Source organism: Macaca mulatta, chromosome X (assembly GCF_049350105.2).
Source record: "Macaca mulatta isolate MMU2019108-1 chromosome X, T2T-MMU8v2.0, whole genome shotgun sequence".
Lineage (NCBI taxonomy): Eukaryota > Metazoa > Chordata > Mammalia > Primates > Cercopithecidae > Macaca > Macaca mulatta.
In genome coordinates, this window is record NC_133426.1 from 135,908,346 (window position 1) to 135,928,876 (window position 20,531).

A 20,531-nucleotide genomic window follows, 5' to 3' on the forward strand; every position below is an offset into this window, starting at 1 on the left:
TTTCTTATAGACATTTCTTTATTATATTTTCCCACTTGAATATTTAGAGAATAATTTAAATGTAATGCATACTGACAGCAAGCACAGTATCAAATATTAGTTTTTTTTTAATATTTTTCTTTCCTCACCCTTTATTCCTTTGGAAAAAATATTTAGATGACCTCAAAGAAACAAGTATTATGCTAATCACAGTATGCAGTAACACATACAAGCCCAGACTCAATAGAAAAGAAAGCAACAAAGAAGTGAAAAAGTCTTTCTCCTCAAATCATTTTAATTCGTTTTTCCACAGCCATATAAATTTAAAGTATGAAACAACAATAATACAACTATAGAATCTAGGTTCTCTTTCAAAGCAGCGGCATATAAAACATAGAAAAGCTAAAACCTCAGCACAAGCTTCAAAAGAACAAGGACTGAGAGGATCCTGATGAAGACATGAAATGCACAAAATACAGTACACAAAATACTAGAATGCCATAAAATATAAAGCTACACATTTCAGGTAGAAAGCATTGTAAAATATATAAAATATGCAAGAAATCAAAACCAAAGAGATTTTTCTTAGAGTACCATGAATACACTGGAACTGGCAATTAGCATTTGAAGATGGGAACAAGAAAATAGCAGTTTCCCATTTAAAACTTTATTTCTAGGCTTTAGGATTTCACCTTCTTGACATCCTTCTTTCCAGAGCTCTCAGTAGCTGACTCTGCTTTTCTTTTCTGTGACTAAAATGGAAACAGATTTAATGTTCTGCTCCAATATGCACATTTTAAATGGCCCAACAATGTTAAATCTAGGATGCAAATGCATTAAAAAAAAATTTTAACATGAATATTCACTTAAATGTTATATTCACAGTTAATGTTCTATATAGCCCAACAAACTATATAACCCAATGTAAAATAATCTTCAAAGATGTTTCTTTTTATGAAAAGACATAAAATACCCATCAAAAATAGTCATCAAGTATCTACTTACACACGGTATTATAAATGTACTCTTATCTTAAAGAACTACTTAATGTTTTCTGGGCAAAATTTTATTTGTGAGTATATATTTTTTAAAAACTTATGATAGGTTTTAACATACCATATTTCATATCTTCTATGATACACATTTCTTTCACATTTTAGCATCTCTGAAATCAGGATGCATCTTACAACGGACGACAAATTACACCTGGCAGCATTTTCCCTCAGTGGTACATAAAATAATGCTGTGTCTTACAATGGAAGGCATCTTAGATTCGATGAAATATGGCAGTTTACTTAACCACACTCAAATAATACGATCTATTAAAGAATATTTTAAATTACAGCTATACAAAGCAACCTGACTGGATTAAAATCAAGTTATCCTATCAATTCAACAGTTCACTTATTACCAAGCAATGCTTTGTTGTCTGCTCAGAGTTCCCATTTGTACTCATAGTTCCACAAACATCAGAAAACTTACTTGATCAAATCAGAACTCCTAGTTTCAACTTTAGCCCAATCCCATCCCACCCTTACCCCTCTGCTACCCCCATAATAGCTCTAGTCTCAATTCAGAAGATTTCGCTTGCATTATACTTCTGTTTAGATTCATGAGGAATTTTTTAAAATACTGAGCCTAGTTACTAGGGAGTTCCTAACCATATGTTCTACAAACAAATAAGAAACATGGTAGTGATGTAACTCTTTTTCTGTCCAAAACAAATTAGCATTTCATAAAACCAGCTTTTATTTATAGGTATCACTGTGGCATTAAACATAATATAGGCATTTTAATTATGTAAAAAAAAATGGGATCTACCTAAAAGTTAGGAAAATGCTGAAAATTTTACCATTGGAGTTTTAGTTGCCCGTTTCTTCTTTTCTGCTCTCTCTCTTTCCTCAATTTCCATATTTTCTTTCTCAATCAATGAAATCAGAGTATTACAGCGTCTCTGGAATTCCTAAATGAAGTAATAAAAAGATTTTTAATTTCTGCAACCCAATCATAATCTTTAAAAGGCTGACAACTATTTAAATGTATGATTTCTGTGGTACAGAATTTCCAAAACTGCCATTTTTCTGAAAAATATTCACACAGAGTATTAATAGATTGCACCAAAAATAAGGAGGGGGGTAAGTGTCATTTATGGATGACTGGTTAAACAAACCGTGATACATCCATATCATATAATATTACTCAGCAATAGAAAGGAAAGAACTATTAATATAGTTAACAATCTGAGTGAACCTCAAGGGAATTATGCTACGTTAAAAAAAAAAAAAAAAAAGCTAATTTCAAAAGGTTACATACCATATTATTGCATTTATATAACATCCTTAAATGACAAAATTATAGAAAGAGAGAACAGATCAACGGTTGCCGGGAGCTAGGGAGAGGAGAGATGGTGGGTGTGACTGTAAACAGATAGCACAATAGAGTCTTACGGTGGTGGAGGTTACACCACTCTACACATGACAAAACTGCATTGAACTGCACACACACACACACACACGCACGCACATGTATAACTGATGAAATCTGAACAAGCTCTATAGATTATACGAATGTCAATTTCCTGGTGGTGATATTTCACTATAGTTTTGCAAAATGTCACTATTAGGGAAAACTGGGTGAAGGGTGCATGGGACCTCTCTGTACATTTTCTTTACAACTTTTTGTGAATGTATAAATATTTCAAAATAAAAAGTTAACATAAATCACATAAACAAAAAAAATAAGGGGATGTTCTGTGGTCAAAATAAGTTTTGGAAGTACTCAGTTTACAAAAGGTAAACAGATTTACTTATTACATAGCTTCTCAGAGCCTTTCAGTTTCCTATGTGCACTGTGAACCACTAGGCATACAGGATGCAGCAGTTGTCAAAAATACTTAACCAACAGACTTTCTTCTCACCGGGCATCTTGTGGGATCAGAGTTCTGGGGACCACACCACAGTAAACACTGCTGTATTTGTTAATTCAGAGCAAATAATGCCTGAAAAGATTTCTACATTAACCTTGCCACTACCTATATTTCACTGTCAGCAAATCAATGCATGCAAATTATAAATACTTTTTATGAATGTATGGTGAGCATTAAACATGATTCATTAATATGGAATCTCATATATTATTAACCCTATATACTTTGCTATATTTTAAAGGTAAATAATGGTTTAATATCAAAGGATAAATAATATTTTAAGATATGATTCCTTTTCTGTATAAGCAAAAATGTCTGCCAGAATAGCCAAACACTCAAGAGAAAATGTAGGTTTCCTGGCAATTAAGAACAACCCCAACACATGCACATACAAATGGTCAAAGTGCAGGAATAGAAAACTCACCAAAAAAAAAAAAAAAGCCCAAACATTAAAATCAAGTTTCACTGCAACTAATGACTAAAGAAATGCAAAGTGAAACAATGCCATCAAATTAGCAATGATATGTACAATGTTTGTATGCATGTATACATATATGGTATACATATCTGGTATTGACAATAAGATGTTGAAATGGGAACTTTCATTCACTGATGATGAAATGTCAATGCTACTATCTGCTATGGACTGAGGTATGTCGCTGCAAAATTCATTTGAAGCCCTAACCTGCAATGTGACTGCATTTGAAGATGGGGACTTTAAGGAGGTAATTAAGGTTAAATGAGGTCATATGGGCGGAGCCCTAATCCAATAGGACTAGTGTCCTTGTGAGAAGTGGAAGATACATCAAAGCTCTCCCTTTCTCTGCATGCACTCCAAGAATGGGCCACATGAGAACATCATGTGCAGAAGGTGGCCATCCACAAGCCAGGAAGAGAAGCCACACCAGAAACCAGCCCTGCTGGCACCTTGATCTTGAACTTTCAGTCTCCTTAACGGTGAGAAAATAAATTCCTGTTGCTTAAGCCACCCAGTCTGTGGCATTCTGTTATGGCTGCCCAAGCTGACTAATACACTACCTTTCTCAAAAGCAAATTGGAAATTTCAATGAAGGATCTTAAAATTTTCATACCCTTTGACCTAAAAATTCCATTCCCAGAAATTCATTGTAAGGAAATGAGATGTATACAAAGATTTACAAAATAATGTTTAGAGCAGTGTTAAACTGGGAACTAACTAAAATTTTGGTAATCTGGAAATAGAATACACAGACACATATTATTATTATATATATACACAGAAAGAGCTAAAAGAATATTAACAACATTACTAGTCGTTAACAGCAGCTATCTCTGAGAGTAGGACTATTGATAACTTTTATTTTTCTCTTGATACTAGCCTGAATTCTCCAAATTTTCTGCAATGAACATTTAAGTCTTGGGCAATTTGTAACTTTTTAAGAACGAAAAATTGTTTAAAATTCAGTTTTATCTTTCCAAATAAAATCCAAAAAAAATGACATACAACATAGGAAATGTAAGATACAAAATAAGATCAACTATCCAGGCAAATGAATTTTAGGCTCTAAATGAAACCTGAAAGGAGGCAGAAAACCAGAGAGTCTAGCCAGAAAAAAAAATACTCATTAATGAATTATTGTTTACCTATTAAAAATAATCTAACATAATACTGGCATGTTCAAGTTTCTTGTGTATCTTCAATTACCCTGGGTTAAATAATTTACCAACAGTAACTCTGAAATTTTCCTTACTTAACAAAACAATAGTGATATCTTTAGTATGCAGACCAAATATTCTTCATAGCTTCATTCAATAACACACATACAAATTAAACAGCATGTTATTCAATTTATCTATTATAGAAAGGGCTAAGTTGACCCTGATGAGATTTGATCGTTGGTTTCTAGGGAGACTAAACAGTCTTTATGTAAAGCTGATTCGTGAATCATTAAGCTATATCCTCTGGCTATTATTATTCTCAATAAGTAATAGTCGCTTGTGACTGGAGATATCTTTAGATACATACTCATGGTTCATGTGGGTGATTCGGAAAAAAAACTAATACTTTTGAGACAGCCTCCTATGCAGGGAAGTAGAATACCTCAAAATGACTATAAATGGACTGTGTAATTAGTTCATACCTTAATTCCTTTTAACCTGTCAATAACTACTCCAGACAGAAAAATAATCTAAGACTCTAGAGAAAGACATCGAGGAATGGGCAGATATAGGTGTTACCTTCCTAGCATAGGTCATGTCATGTTCTCTATAGATAATAGCTCCATTTTTTTATTCACATGCTTCATGACTGCCTAATGCAACATACATTATCATAAACAGAACACTAGCTAAAACTAGAAGTTAAAAGGAGAAAGGCTAGATTACCAATAAAAAATGACTCATTTATTGAATAAGTGACTATGAAATGACTATGAGAAATTTCATGATGTCAAAATCACTTCTTTTTCTATAATTTCTCCTTTCATATATTCTCCTAGACTCTTGTACATCTTTATCTTCCTATTTTGTGGGGGATTACAGGGAATTGTTCATAGGACCTCAAACTGTTTCCACAATTCTATAGTCTAATTATCTCTTTCTCTCACCATTTCCCCACACTGGATTTAAAAATGAAGTTGGAGAAAAACAGCACAGAAGAGGAAAAGAGGAGATGCAAAAACAATAAAGACAACAGAAAAGAATAGGAAAATAACAAATAGAAAACTGCTCTGTAGTGTTACTAGCTGTGGCAAAAAATTCCTGTGTTCAAATGTATATGGGAAATGTTGGTTTTTTACAATGTTAAACAAATGTCTTTATGATAGGACTTCTCAGAGCTTTTAGCATTCTAATGCAGAGTGGAAATGTGAATGGTAGGATTCAGTATCATCAGCATGTCCCAACTCTATCTGAACACAGAACTCTTGTTCTGCACGTCATCATTTGCACACCCTGGAACAACATTTGGTAGAAATCAACTTGGGAAATGTTGCACAGCATGAGTGATGAATACAGCTAAGTTAGGATCAAAGTACAGGCATATCTTGTTTTATTGCACTTCACTTTACTGAGCTTCATAGATATTGTGCTTTTACAAATTGAAAGTCTGTAGCAATCCTGCACTGAACAAGTCTATGGGTGCCATTTTTCCAAGAGGATATGTTTACTTCATGTCTCTGTGTCACATGTTGGTAATTCTCACAATATTTCAAAAATCATCATTACTGTATCTGTTACAGTGACCTGAGATCAGCGGTCTTTTATGTTACTATCATAATCATTTTGGGGTACCACGAATCACATCCACATTAGATGGCCAACTTTATTTATAAATGTTGTGTGTATTCTGACCACTCTAATGACCAGCCGTTCCCCCATCTCTCTCCCTCCCTCACACTTCTCTCTATTCCCTGAGACACAATGATATAGAAATAGGGCTAATTATAACTCTAAAATGGCCCCTAGGTGTTCGAATAAAAGGAAAAGACTTACTCTAAATTAAAAGCCAGAAATGATTAAGCTTAGTGAGGAAGTTAAGACAGGCCAAAAGCTAGGCCTCTTGAGCTAAACAACTAGCCAAGTTGTGAATGCAAAGGAAACACTCTTGGAGGAAATTAAAACTGCTATTCCACTGGAAGTATTCCCTATGAAAACCGGCACAACAGAAGGATGTCCTCTCTCACCACTCCTATTCAACACAGTATTGGAAGTTCTGGCCAGGGCAATCAGGCAAGAGAAGGAAAGAAACGGTATTCAAATAGGAAGAGAGGAAGTCAAATTGTCTCTGTTTGCGGATGACATGATTGTATATTTAGAAAACCCCATTGTCTCAGCCCAAAATCTCCTTAAGCTGATAAGCAACTTCAGCAAAGTCTCAGGATACAAAATCTATGCAATAATCACAAGCATACCTATACACCAATAATAGACAAACAGAGAGCCAAATCATGAGTGAACTCCAACTCACAATTGCTACCATGAGGATAAAATATCTAGGAATACAACTTACAAGGGGAAGGACCTCTTCAAAGAGAACTACAAACCACTACTCAAGGAAATAAGAGAGGACACAAACAAACAGAAAAACATTCCATGCTCATGGATAGGAAGAATCAATATCGTGAAAATGGCAATACTGCCCAAAGTAATTTATAGATTAAATGCTATCCCCATCAAGCTACCCTTGACTTTCTTCACAGAATTAGAAAAAACTACTTTAAATTTCATATGGAACCAAAAAATAGCCCGTAGAGCCAAGACAATCCTAAACAAAAAGAACAAAGCTGGAGGTATCACGCTACCTGACTTTAAACTATACTACAAGGCTACAGTAACCAAAACAACATGGTATTGGTACCAAAGCAGATATACAGACCAATGGAACAGAACAGAAGCCTCAGAAATAACACCATACATCTAACCATCTGATCTTTGACAAACCTGACAAAAACAAGAAATGGGGAAAGGATTCCCTATTTAATAAATGGTATTGGGAAAACTGGCTAGTCATATGCAGAAAACTGAAACTAGACCCCTTCCTACACCTTATACAAAAATTAACTCAAGATGAATTAAAGACTTAAACATAAGACCTAAAACCATAAAAACCTTAGAAGAAAACCTAGGCAATACCATTCAGGACACAGGCCTGCGCAAAGACTTCATGAGTAAAACACCAAAAGCAATGACAACAAAAGCCAAAACTGAAAAATGGGATCTACTTAAATTAAAGAGCTTCTACACAGCAAAAGAAACTATCATCAGAGTGAACAGGCAAACTACAGAATGGGAGAAAATCTCTGCAATGTATCCATCTGATAAAGGGCTAATATCCAGAATCTACAAGGAACTTAAGCAAATTTACAAGAAAAAAAAACCAAACAACCCCATTAAACAGTGGGCAAAGGATATGAACAGACATCTCAAAACAAGACATTTATGCAGCCAACTAACATATGAAAACAAACTCAACATCACTGGTCATTAGAGAAATGCAAATCAAAACCACAATGAGACACCATCTCACACCAGTTAGAATGGCAATCATTAAAAAGTCAGGAAACAACAGATGCTGGAGAGGACGTGGAGAAATAGGAATGCTTTTACACTGTTGGTGGGAGTGTAAATTAGGTCAACCAGTTCCTCCAGTGTGGAAGACAGCGTGGCAATTCCTCAGGGATCAAGAACCAGAAATACCATTTAACCCAGCAATCCCATTACTGGGTATATACCCAAAGGATTAGAAATCATTCTAATATAAAGACACATGCACATGTATGTTTACTGCAGCACTGTTCACAATAGCAAAGACTTGGAACCAACCCAAATGCCCATCGATGATAGACTGGATAAAGAAAATGTGGCACATATAACCCATGGAATACTGTGCAGCCATAAAAAAAGATGACTTCATGTCCTTTGCAGGGACATGGATGAAGCTGGAAACCATCATTCTCAGCAAACTAATCCAAGGACAGAAAACCAAACACAGCATGTTCTCACTCATAAGTGGGAGTTGAACAATGAGAACACATGGACACGAGGAGGGGAACATCATACACTAGGGCCTGTTGGGGGGTGGGACACTAAGGGAGGGATAGCATTAGGAGAAATACCTAATGTAGATGCTGGATTGATGGGTGCAGCAAACCACCATGGCACATGTATACCTACGTAACAAACCTGCATGTTCTGCACATGTATCCCAGAACATAAAGTATAATTTAAAAAAAAAAAAAGTGCTACGCCACTGAACACACAAGTGATAAGAAAGTCAAACAGCCTTATTGCTGTATGGAAAAAGTTTTAGTGGTCTGGATAGATCAAACCAGCCACAACATTCACAACATTCCCTTAAGACAAAGCCTCATTCAGAGCAAGATCCTAACTCTTCAAAATTCTATGAAGGCTGAGAGAGGTGAGGAAGGTGCAGAAGAAAAGTTTAAAGTTGGCGGAGGTTGGTTCATGAAGTTTAAAGAAAGACGCTGTTTCCGTAACATAAGAGTGCAAGGGAAAACAGCAAGTGCTGATGGAGAAGCTGCAGCAAGTTATCCAGAAAAATCTAGCTAAGATAATTGATGAGGGTGGCCACACTAACCAATGAACTTTCAATGGAGACAAAATACCCTGATATTAGATGATGATGCCATCTAGGACTTTCATAACTAGAGAGGAAAAGCGGATGCCCAGCTTCAAAGCTTCAAATGACATGTTTACTCGTTAGGGGCTAATGCAGCTGGTGACTTTAAACTGAAACCAATGCTCATTTATTATTCTGAAAAATCCTAGGGCCCTTAAAAATTATGCTAAATCCACTCTACCTTAGCTCTAGAAATGGAACAACAAAGCCTGGGGTGACAGCACTATTTATAGTATAGTTTTCTGAATATTTTAAACCCACTGTTGAGACCCTACTCCTCAAAAGAAGATTCATTTTAAAATATTATTGCTCTTTGACATTGCACCTGGTCACCCAAGAGTTCCGCTGGAGATAACATATAAGAATATTGATGGTTTTCATGCCTGTTAATACAACATTCATTTGCAGCCCATGGATCAAGGAGTAATTCTGACTTTCAAGTCATATTATTTAAGAAATACATATTATAAGACTATAGCTGCCATAAATAGTGATTCCTCTGATGGATCTGGGCAAAGTAAATTGAAAAGCTTCTGGAAAGGATTCATCATTCTAGATGCCATTAAGAACATTTGTGATTCATGGAAGGAAGTCAAAATGTCAATATTAACAAAAGTTTGGAAGAAGGTGATTCCAATCCTCATGGACGACTTTGAGGGATTCAAGACTTTAGTGGAGGAAGTCACTGCAGATGTGGTGGAAATAGCAAGAGAACTAGAATTAGAAGTGGAGCCTGAAGATGTGACTGAAATGCTGCAATTTCATGATAAAACTTGAATGGATGAGGAGTTGCTTCTTATGGATGAACAAAGAAAGTGGTTACTTGGGAAGGCATCTACTCCTGGTGAAGATGCTGTGAACACTGTTGAGATGACAACAAAGGATTCAGAATTATACATAAAATTAGTTAATAAAGGATTGGCAAGATTTGAGAGGACTGACTCCAATTTTGAAAGAAGCTCTACTGTAACATGCTATAAAACAGTATCACATGCCAAAGATAAATCTTTTGTGAAAGGAGGAGTCAATCAATGTGGCACACTTCATTGCTGTCTTCTCTGAAGAAATTGCCACAGCCACCCCAACCTTCAGCAACCACCACCCTGATCAGTCAGCAGCCATTCACACTGAGGCAAGACCCTCCACCAGCAAAAAGATTACAACTTGCTAAAGGCTCAGATGATTGTTAACATTTTTAAGCAGTAAAGTATTTTTAATTAAAGTAAGTACTTTCTTAGACATAATGCTATTGCTCGCCTTATAGACAAAACTTGTATATGCACTGAGAAACCAAAAAATTCATGTGACTTGCTTTCTTGTGACATTTGCTTTATTGTGGTGGTCTGGAACTGAACCTGCAATATCTCCAATGTGTGCCTGTGTAAAGAACCTGGGAACTAAGAACAAAGAACTTAAAATTTTTACTTAATTCCATTGACAAAAGGATCCTATAAACAATTTTTGAGCAGGAGGAGTGATGTAATCAAAAGTGTAGTATGTACTCAGAAATCTTTTCTTGATACAGATTCTCACTAGTAGTTCATAAAATCATAAAGGAAATTTTAAAAGTCATTCATGTTGACGTTTGAATCCCTACTACTAGGTCCTTGCTAATTATTTGTACAGCCTGTCTGAATTATTCCAATGATGCGGTACTCACTACCTCACAAGGCTGGCTATTCCAACTTTGGACAAGTTAAAAATGTTCCTTTATGCAAAGCTATAATTTGCTACCTCATGGTTTCCAAAAATTGGTTCTAGGTCTAACTTTTGTAGACATTAGAGAACAAGCTGATTTCCTCTTCCATATGACAATCTTTCACATATTTCAAGGAAGTTCCCATGCCTCTATCACAGTCACCCCTAGGTCCCCAAATACTCCTCTTTAAGGCTAAATATCCTCTCCTTTATACACCCATCCTTCACTTAACCCATTTCTTATAGAATTGTGTAACACTTGTATCAACCCTTCCTTCTAATTCTTTCCACCTTTCTTACACATACTTTTAAGCCAGGTGTTGGTACATTGTTTCTATAAAGAGCCCGACAGCAAATATTTTTGACTTTGCAGACCACACAATCTCTGTCACAACTATTTAGCTCTGCCATTGTAGCATGAAAACAGCCAAAGACAATACATAAACAAATGTGTGGCCATTTTCCAAAAAAATCATACTTATGAACCCTAGAATGTGAATTTTGTATCATTTTCACATGTTGCAGCAAAATATCCTTCTTCTTTTGATTTTTTTCAACCACTTAAAAATATAAAAATCATTCTTTGCTTTCAGGCCACACAAAAACAGGTGGTGGGCCACAGTTTGCAAGTCCTGTTTTAAGCTACAGACTCAGCTTCACTTGAAACAAAATTGTGCTGCCTTGCTTCTCCATACCTTTTTAACGGTTTATGATTCTATTCAAAGCAAACTCACTCAAGTTTCACTTTTTGAATACTAGGATATGTATCTCCACCTTTAATAAATGATGTAATGTTTGCAGTGAGCGGCACTGCCCCTTAGTGTGTGGTGAATATCAATCATCCTGGGCACTAAGTTCAAATATCCTTTGCTCCAATACTCAGCTTCAAAGCATCAATTCAAAAGGCAGAGAAAGCATCAGTAGACTTGAAGTGACTTATTGAAAGAGATTAAAGAGGATCCACATTACATTTCCTATGTACTAAAATCCCAGACACTAAGCCTACCTAAGTCTGAATGACAGAAGGTCTGTGCCTGTTATGGTTGAAAGTCAAAAGCAGCTGAATGAGCAAGGGCACACAAAAAACTCCACTCCACATTTGTGCCTCTGAATTTGTAGGTAAAGTTCTACGAGGTCAGAATTTTCTTCTACAGCTCTTAGTAAAACAAAATGGACACTGTTTCACCTTTGCTCTTTTTTAATCGATGTCTTCACCTATACATTCTGCAGTATATTTCCCAGGTTCCTAGTCACTTTTGAATCTCTATCATACTAACAAAAAGCAATGGCAGTCTATACTAAAATGCACACAGGCAATTATATGAGAGTTAATATTCAAATAAACATGTCCTACATTTCACAAACAAGTATTAAATGTTATGATGCTTTTATGTAACTGCTGCTGCTTAAGCATTGCTGTTTAGAAACTACTGTATTACTGGGCACGGTGGCTCACACCTGTAATCCCAGCACTTTAGGAGGCCGAGGTGGGCAGATCATGAGGTCAAGAAATCGAGACCATCCGGGCCAACATGGTGAAACCTCATCTCTACTAAAAATACAAAACATTAGCTGGGTGTGGTGGCACAGGCCTGTAGTCCCAGCTACTCGGGAGGCTGAGGCAGGAGAATCACTTGATCCCGGGAAGCAGAGGTTGCAGTGAGCTGAGATTGCACCACTGCACTCCAGCCTGGCAACACAGCAAGACTCCGTCTCAAAAAAAAAGAAAAAAAAGAAAATGTTGTATCACTTCCTCACAAGGTAATGCGTAAGAATAAATACCTTAAATGCACCCCGTTAGTGCATTAATCGTATCTTATGTCAGATTGTTACAACAGTTCAAGGTGCCAAATCGAACACTATTGCTGCATAATAAAACACATTTATAACTGGCTATTCAAGCTTATGAATAAATAAAAGCTGCAGGGATGATAGCCAAATAAAGTCTAACCTTAGAAAAAGTTAGATTAAAGGAAAATTAAAATGAACTCCAACCCACTGGCATATCTGCTCGCATTCTATCCAAATCTGGTCCAACTGTAGGAGTCTATGGGATGGAAGCAAACTTAAATACAACAGTTCTATGCCCATTTATTCACTGAACGCCTACTCTGAGTCAAGTGCTATGCTGGTCTCTTTAAATATAACTATTAATAATTGTGGCCAGGCACAGTGGCTCATGCCTGTAATCCTGATACTTTGGGAGGCCGAGGCAGGAGGACTGCTTGAACCCAGGAGTTCAAGACCAGCCTGGGCAACACAGTGAGACCCCATCTTCACAAAAACCGAAAAGGCCAGCTGTGTGCAGTGACATGTGCCTGTAGTCCTAGCTACTTCAGAGGCTGAGGTGGGAGGTTTGCTTGAGTGCAGGAGTTTTAGGCTACAGTGACCCGTGATCATGCCACTGCACTCCAGCTGGGCAAAAGCGATAAAGACCCTATTGTTAAAAAATTAAAATTTTAATAAGAAAAGAACATTTTAGTCTTTTAAGTGCACGAGGAAGTAATAAATTCCTAAGTGCATAAATATATGTGGTTTCAAATATTTTAATTCTATAGTCAAGAAGAACCCATCAGTACATTTTACAGTTTATCAATTTTACCAATGATGTATTAATTCATATTTTTCATACTCTACTAAGAATGTAATGCTCTAAAATATCAATATTAGGCTGGGCGCAGTGGCTCATGCCTGTTATCCCAGCACTTTGGGAGATCAAGGTGGGCGGATCACTTGAGGTCAGAAGTTCAAGACCAGCCTGGCCAATATGGTGAAATCCCATCTCTACCAAAAACATTAAAAATTAGCCGGTCATAGTGGTGTGCACCTGTAATCCCAGCTACTTGGGAGGCTGAGGCACAAGAATCACTTGAACCCGGGAGGCGGAGGTTGCAGTAAGCCGAGAAAAAAAAAATTAGCTGTTATCACACAATTAAGTACTAACATGGAAATTAAAAATCATGAGTAGCTGTCTTTCCTTATGAAATTTTCCTAGACTACACTCCATAAGCAGCAAAAAGAAGTGTTACTGTGACTATAGAACAAGTTGGCAATTTTTTAATTTGACTGTCATTTTTCTAAAGTATCTGTAAAGAAAATCCATTTCTGACTGGACTGATAATTTATAAAATATCCTGTGCCGAACCAATAACCTAATTAATATTTAATACCTCCTGATAAGCCAAAAACAGGGAGGTTAATAAAGAGCCAAAGCAGTATTTTCTAAAAAGTATTTTTTTCCTACAATTCTAATGGAGAATGTCATTTTCTTACCTTTTAAATAGAAAACACTTTCATTTATAATAAAGCTGTGATTTGAAGACAAGCAGTAATAACAAAATTTTTATTACATTGTATACCACAGTATGTGATTCTCTTTCTGAGATGCTATCAGAAAAATGCATTGAAACTACTACAACAGACAGGGTAATTGTAATGACTAATTACTAATACTCGGATTCAACTCTAATATATACAAGGCCACAGGCAATGTACACACAAGCTCTTGAGCTGGCTGGAAAAGGAAAAAGCTCCCCAGAGGTTAAAAGGTAAGATTTTTTTTTAAAACTAAAATTAAGAGTCAAAGCAACCCTGCAAATAATACAATAAATGGTTCTATCAAGAAAAGTTCCTTATTTCAGAGAGTTAAATTCTGCTTTTTCTACTTTAAGTACTTAGAAAGATCTAAGAAGGTACAAAGAAATACTGATTGAATTTTGGGTACTCTTTCCACATGTCCTTTGCAGTAAACTGACTAACGTGCTAGATCTTTTGGACCTCTCAGATTCTTCTCGAATCTCCCAGTCACGTTTAGTCTGTCACTAAATGAACAGAGACACTCTCCTGACATTCCTAAAAGAAGTGGCAAGAAAATTAAGCTAATGTTGGTAAAGGAACTGGCAAGCATTATATAAAACGTACCATATAAATACAAAGTATTACTTCCTCTTATGGTTATTTGGTAAAGGTCCTTTTAACGCTGATAGTTTTTGACTATCCTAAGACTATGACCTCATTCTAAGATGGTTTTCTTAGAAAGAAAATGGTAGGGCAATTCATACGCTCTGAGCTTAAAAAGCTAAGTTGATCATATCCTTCCTACTTGTTTATGTAGTTCAATAGAGACTGATTACTTACTTAAAGACCACACAAATTCTCAGAGAAAGAAATCACAATCCTTTTAGTACAGAGAAATTGAACTGAAACTCATTTTCTCTTTTGTATAGCTAGCATTTTTTAATGAAAAAGAGCCTCAAAGAAATCTGCAACCTTTAGCTGAAGGCTTTCAAAGTGAGTCATATTTAGAAGCGGAAGTTCGTGCCTTTAAGCACTTTATGACTGTTAGTTAAGTCAGAAGCCATGAATTCAGTACTTTGAGATCTCTGAATAAAATATAACTATCAAGGTTTCTACTTTTTATAAGATGCATTTCACACTATTCATGTCTCTAAGAAAGAAAAGGGTCATCTTTAAGCAAGATCATTTTTAAAGGTATCTTTAGTAAGCTAAGTTCAATCATTAGTAAGATTTTCATTTGAACACAGTGACACACTCACATATCAAATTACATTCTCTGTAGTTCTAAGACGGGATTTTTCAGTGAAACAACTTCTTTGTATTTCAGAAATCACAAGTGCCTCTTTCAAAGGGGGCAGTTTCTCTTCCCAGATTGTGAATGTGATTCACTATACAGAACAGTTATTAAAAATGAAAGGGGAAAAGAAGATCATCAATGACCATCAATCCATCTCTATAATTTCCTAATTGTTGATATTATCATGAAATATTCTAAAAAGAAGTTCCAAATGTATGTGTATTTTAAAATATATTATTTATACTCTAAATCCAGAATTATAAGCAAAAATTATCCATTAACTAGAAGGGAAATAAAAATTTAATAGAAAAAAATAATAAATAAAACTTTTCAATTAAAATATTTAAATACAAAATAAACTATTGCAGGTTTTTGAAGATTGTTCAGAAATAATAAATTCCACTTTCTAGAAGGTAATTGAAGACAGAAATGTCTTCATCTTTAACAGACAAAAAAAGATTTCATTTTATGATCATTTAAATAGTTAATATGTGCTTTTTAGAAAATATACTTGAGATTTAAATTTCTCGGTAAAGAAAGAGTACAGAGGTAAATGTTTTGTAAAAAGAAGATGGAGGAAAAACAGATTTTTTACAAGGGAGTTCAGAGACATCTAGTGGTTGGTAATATTATACTGGATATTTTTCTTAGAAAATAAAATAAGGTTATGTAGTTCCACAGTTGTGTTCACATTATAAACAGTATAAGATTTTCCTTGCAGTTTGAATGCGTTTCGTCCTACTGGTTTAATGATTCCAGAAACTGAAAACAGCATTAAGCTCTCAATCTTTTAAAAAAAAATAGCAAAATATCACTGAAATAAAAACTCAAAATTCAATAACTATTCTATCACAGAAAAGGGTATGTTTGTTCTAAAACATGATTAACTGACAAATGCAGCTAGGCATTTGTCTTTTACAAGCTGTTAGTGGTGCTCTAAATTAAATCATTACATGTATAAAACCCCAAATGGCTAAAAGATTTATCCCGCATGGCTTTTAAAAGGAGTTCTCTGCTAAACATAGTCATAGATTCACCGTGCTAAAAGGGACCTTAAAAGGCCAAGTAACTCACCACCAATGTCTTCAGAGAGTCAAAATAGAATTCCACTTTCAAAGGCTGATGAAAAGCTATTCTACATTGTTCTTCAATAATCTATTTCAATGACCCAAAGAACCCTATAAAACAACTCTCCCCTATATCTAACCTCAGTCCTTCATGTTACAGATTACCTATCTTTTTTATTCTTTTCTTAATTCTTCCTACTGTATCTTGCTAACATATATATCTTTTCATAGTCTTTTGTACAAGTATAGCACTTTACACTTATCCCTATTAAATGTCATGTTTGCTGGGCGCGATGGCTCATGCCTATAATCCCAGCACTTTGGGAGGCCGAGGCGGGTGGATCACATGAGATCAGGAGTTTGAGACCAGCCTGGCCAACATGGTGAAACTCCGTCTCTACTAAAAATACAAAAGTTAGCTGGACGTGGTGGCAGGCGCCTGTAATCCCAGCTACTCGGGAGGCTGAGACAGGAGAACTGCTTGAACCTGGGAGGTGGAGGTTGCAGTGAGCCGAGATTGCACCACTGCACTCCAGCCTGGGTGACAAGAGTGAAACTCCGTCTCAAAATAAATAAATAAATGCCTACATACATACCAAAATAAATAAATAAATAAATGTTGTGTTGCTAGATTCAACTGACCCATCATTCCAACTGCTCTAGTTCCTTCTGGATCATGGCTTGGTCTAAAATGTCTGCTAGCTCTCCAAGCATACGCCATTCATAAATTTGATGGACATATTCCACACACTCTAAATTTTTGTTAGAGTTTTAACAAATATGTGATCTTCTAAAGCACCTGCCAAAATTAATGTCTTCACTACAGTAACCCAGATTTTTCCTTTCTTTTTATTCAACTTGAACTGAAAACATAAAGTGAGTCAAGCAAAATATTAAGCATTGTTTCACACTCAGTCCCAACTTTTAGACAAAAAGATATTTATGACAGGTAGCAGCTAAGAAAAATGTATCCTATTTTATGATTAGTCACAAAAATATTGTTTGGATTGTTAGTTTCTGGTTGCTTTTAATTCTTAGGCTGCATAAATCTACTTTTGTCTTAATTACCTTGGCTGACAAAAGATTAACAATGTCAACATTAAAAATGTGTTACATGTATTTCAAAATCATCGTGAACACCACTGCTAAGTAGGACTAGAATAGGAACACAATTCGCATTAGAAAGTAATGGAGGAAATCACATAAGCTAAAATAAAATATCTCTTCAACTTAAATATTCTGTTTCCTAAAAAAAAAAAAACTCAACTCAGGCAACAACTCCTTTTCATTGAAAGCCCATCTTTAAGTCACTCACATAGTCTCAAGTATAATCTGCTTAATTACAAATGGGAAAATATACCTCTAAAGTGGAGAGCTCTGAAGATCAGCACATTAACAAGTGACCAAACTTAGCATCACCAACAGTGTGACAACATGACATAATGTGCCTTCTGATGGGATGCAATAAAAAATACATAACATCACTTCCATAGCACTCTTGCCAAATATGTTGAACCTAAATCTTACAATGAGTAATGAGGCAAATCCACAATGTGGGACATTCTACAAGACAGCTAGCCTGGACACCTTTAAAAAGTCATGATCACGAAAACCAAAAAGTTGTGGATTAAAAGAGATTAAAGAGACCCAACAACGAAATGCAATGTGTGAAACTTGTAGGATCATCAATTTTAAAAAAACAGCTATAAAGAGCATTTTGGGGACCACTGGAAAATCTTACACATGGACTGTATACTAAATGACATTACTGAATCAATGTTTTCAGGTGGGACTGTGGTTATGTAAGAAAATGTCATTATTCTCAGGAGATATATGCTTAAGTATTTAGAGGTGAACACTCACATTGTCAGTAATTTTCAAATGGTTCAGAAATATAGTTAAGTATACTTATAAATATAAACTATAGATATGCATTTCAGAATATAGAATATAGATGCCCCCATATTTTTAATACAAAGTATAGATTCTACAGGTATGTATAGGTGCTGCATATGTATACATATATATACAGAGAGAGAGAAAGAGAGAGCACCAATGTGCCAAAATGTTAATTGAAGAATCTAGGTGAAGGATATATGACGTCTGAAATTTTTCAAAATATAAAGTTGGAGGAAATCGGTAAGAAAGGAATACATACCATGGCAGTCCTAGACTTGATAAACCAGTCAAATCTAAACTGGGGAGCATTTCGTACACACTGTCTTAATTCTTCATATACATTTTCTCTATCAAAGCCCATTTTGTGTAACATACAAATCAAGAATCTATCTTCTTCCTCAGTATAGTTCTTTCCTTTGCTGGTTCCATATTGAATGCGCAACTGATGAAATGGAGCCTTGTATCTTGCAATCTGTGTATTTAAACAAAATAGTGCTTTTAATTGAACGTGCAGTAAGAAGTCAAAGCTGACCACCATATCAATTAAGACGATCTAATAATAATTTGACATAAAATATAGTACTTTGGCATCCAGGGCTTTCTTGATACTGATCCTTCGTTGAATTCTTGCTTCTCCACGTTCAATTTGAGCCATAATTTTCTCAATGTCTTGTAATTCATTGCAACGTTCCCAAAATACAGCTGAAAAACAGAGTTATTTCTTTACAATCCTATTATTTAAGCAAATAAATCCAAGGAATTGTAGAATAAGGAATTAATGGGAAATAATGCAGTAAGCTTGTGCTTCTTAAAATTAAGATTCACATTCATCTTATATATATAATATGTTCAATTATTAAATACTACTAACTTTTCACTTAAAAATAAGACCTCAACAAGGTTTTAGGCTAGCAATGTTCCCTTCATGAAATAGTATGGAATCTTATGATCCATCCCAAATGACTAGGATTTCAAAAGATGGTGCAGACACTGATGTAAGATAGGCTTTTTACTCAAACATGATAGAAAAGGGACCAAACACATAAAGTGACACAGGAGAGAGCAATATATAAACTGTGAATATAGCTTCCTAGCATGCAAAAACAATTATGGGCCGGGCGCAGTGGCTCACACCGTAATCCCAGCACTTTGGGAGGCCGAGGTGGGCAGATTGCCTGAGGTTGGGAGTTTGAGACCAGCCTGGTCAACCTGGTGAAACCTCGTCTCTACTAAAAATATGAAAATTAGCTGCGCATGGTGGTGCGCGCCTGTAATTCCAGCTACTCGGGAAGCTGAAGCGGGAGAATTGCTTGAACCCGGAAAGTGGAGGCTGCAGTGAGCCAAGATCACACCATTGCACTCCAGCCTGGGTGACTGAGTGACACTCTGTCTCAAAAACAAACAAATAAACAAAAAAAACAAGCTATTATGAACAGATTGTTCAAATTTTTTCTATGGAGCAGCCATTTCTCCTGAAATTGTCATTTGCTTTTGGAATCACTCAGTAATCATCTTACGGTATTTCCAATGACCAATAGTGTGTTTTTAAACTTACTTGGAATACCCTTTTCTCATTATTAAAAAAAAAAAAAAAAAAAAAACCTCATTGGGATTTTAATTGCATACACACTGAAAAATACTTCAAGTCACTCAACCAGATTTTACAGATGAGCCAAATAATCTGGCTGTATTAATATGTCACATCTTATGACTTCAATGAAAGGCCTTTTAATGACATACTCCACATCCTCAAGCTTTTCATTTTTAGAGCCTATCAAGAAAGGTATGTGAGCACTCTGATTTTTATAAGCACCTGTGTTCATTTATTCATTCACTCAATCATTCAACAAATATTTAAACAACTGCTATGTACAAGATACTGTATATTCAAGGGTGGCCAATTGTATACATTTCTTCTCTTACTGTAACCAACTACAACAAACTCATTGCAATGTCCCCACCCTGTGACATGGCCCCCAACCTGGCAGGCAGCAATTAAATAGTCCTGAGCTAGTCATGCCACCTGGCCTGGTGTCAAATTTGAAAGAATGTCTGACAGGACAATCTTTTTAAATCACATTTTTTCTTGCAAATTCACACACACTGATGTTATCTCCCTGTCTATCTTCTGAAGAAAATTCTTCTTAAAAATCTCTCTGCACATACCCTTTTACATTCTTTTCATTCAACTCTTGATGCTAAAATTTCTCTCTTCAATCTATTTTTTCCCCTAAGCCTCCAAATGCCCTA

At 35.6% G+C, this 20,531-nt stretch overlaps 1 protein-coding gene across 8 annotated transcripts in view; it reads right to left on the reverse strand.

The window, feature by feature from the left end:
- Positions 1-20,531, reverse strand: part of SMARCA1 (SWI/SNF related, matrix associated, actin dependent regulator of chromatin, subfamily a, member 1) — a 76,762-nt gene continuing 56,231 nt past the window's right edge. For 2 of the 8 annotated variants that reach the window (XM_015128164.2, XM_002806391.4), the window contains 4 exons: positions 18,865-18,983; positions 18,541-18,753; positions 1,832-1,942; positions 1-731 (listed from right to left, as the gene is read on the reverse strand). In XM_015128164.2, coding sequence (XP_014983650.1) covers positions 660-731; positions 1,832-1,942; positions 18,541-18,753; positions 18,865-18,983 — 515 coding nt within the window. In that variant the 3' untranslated portion in view covers positions 1-659. Of the gene's footprint in view, positions 800-1,800; positions 1,943-18,540; positions 18,754-18,864; positions 18,984-20,531 lie in introns of all 8 variants that reach the window. The other 6 variants (XM_077989579.1, XM_015128167.3, XM_077989578.1 and 3 more) reach the window with 3 other exon arrangements.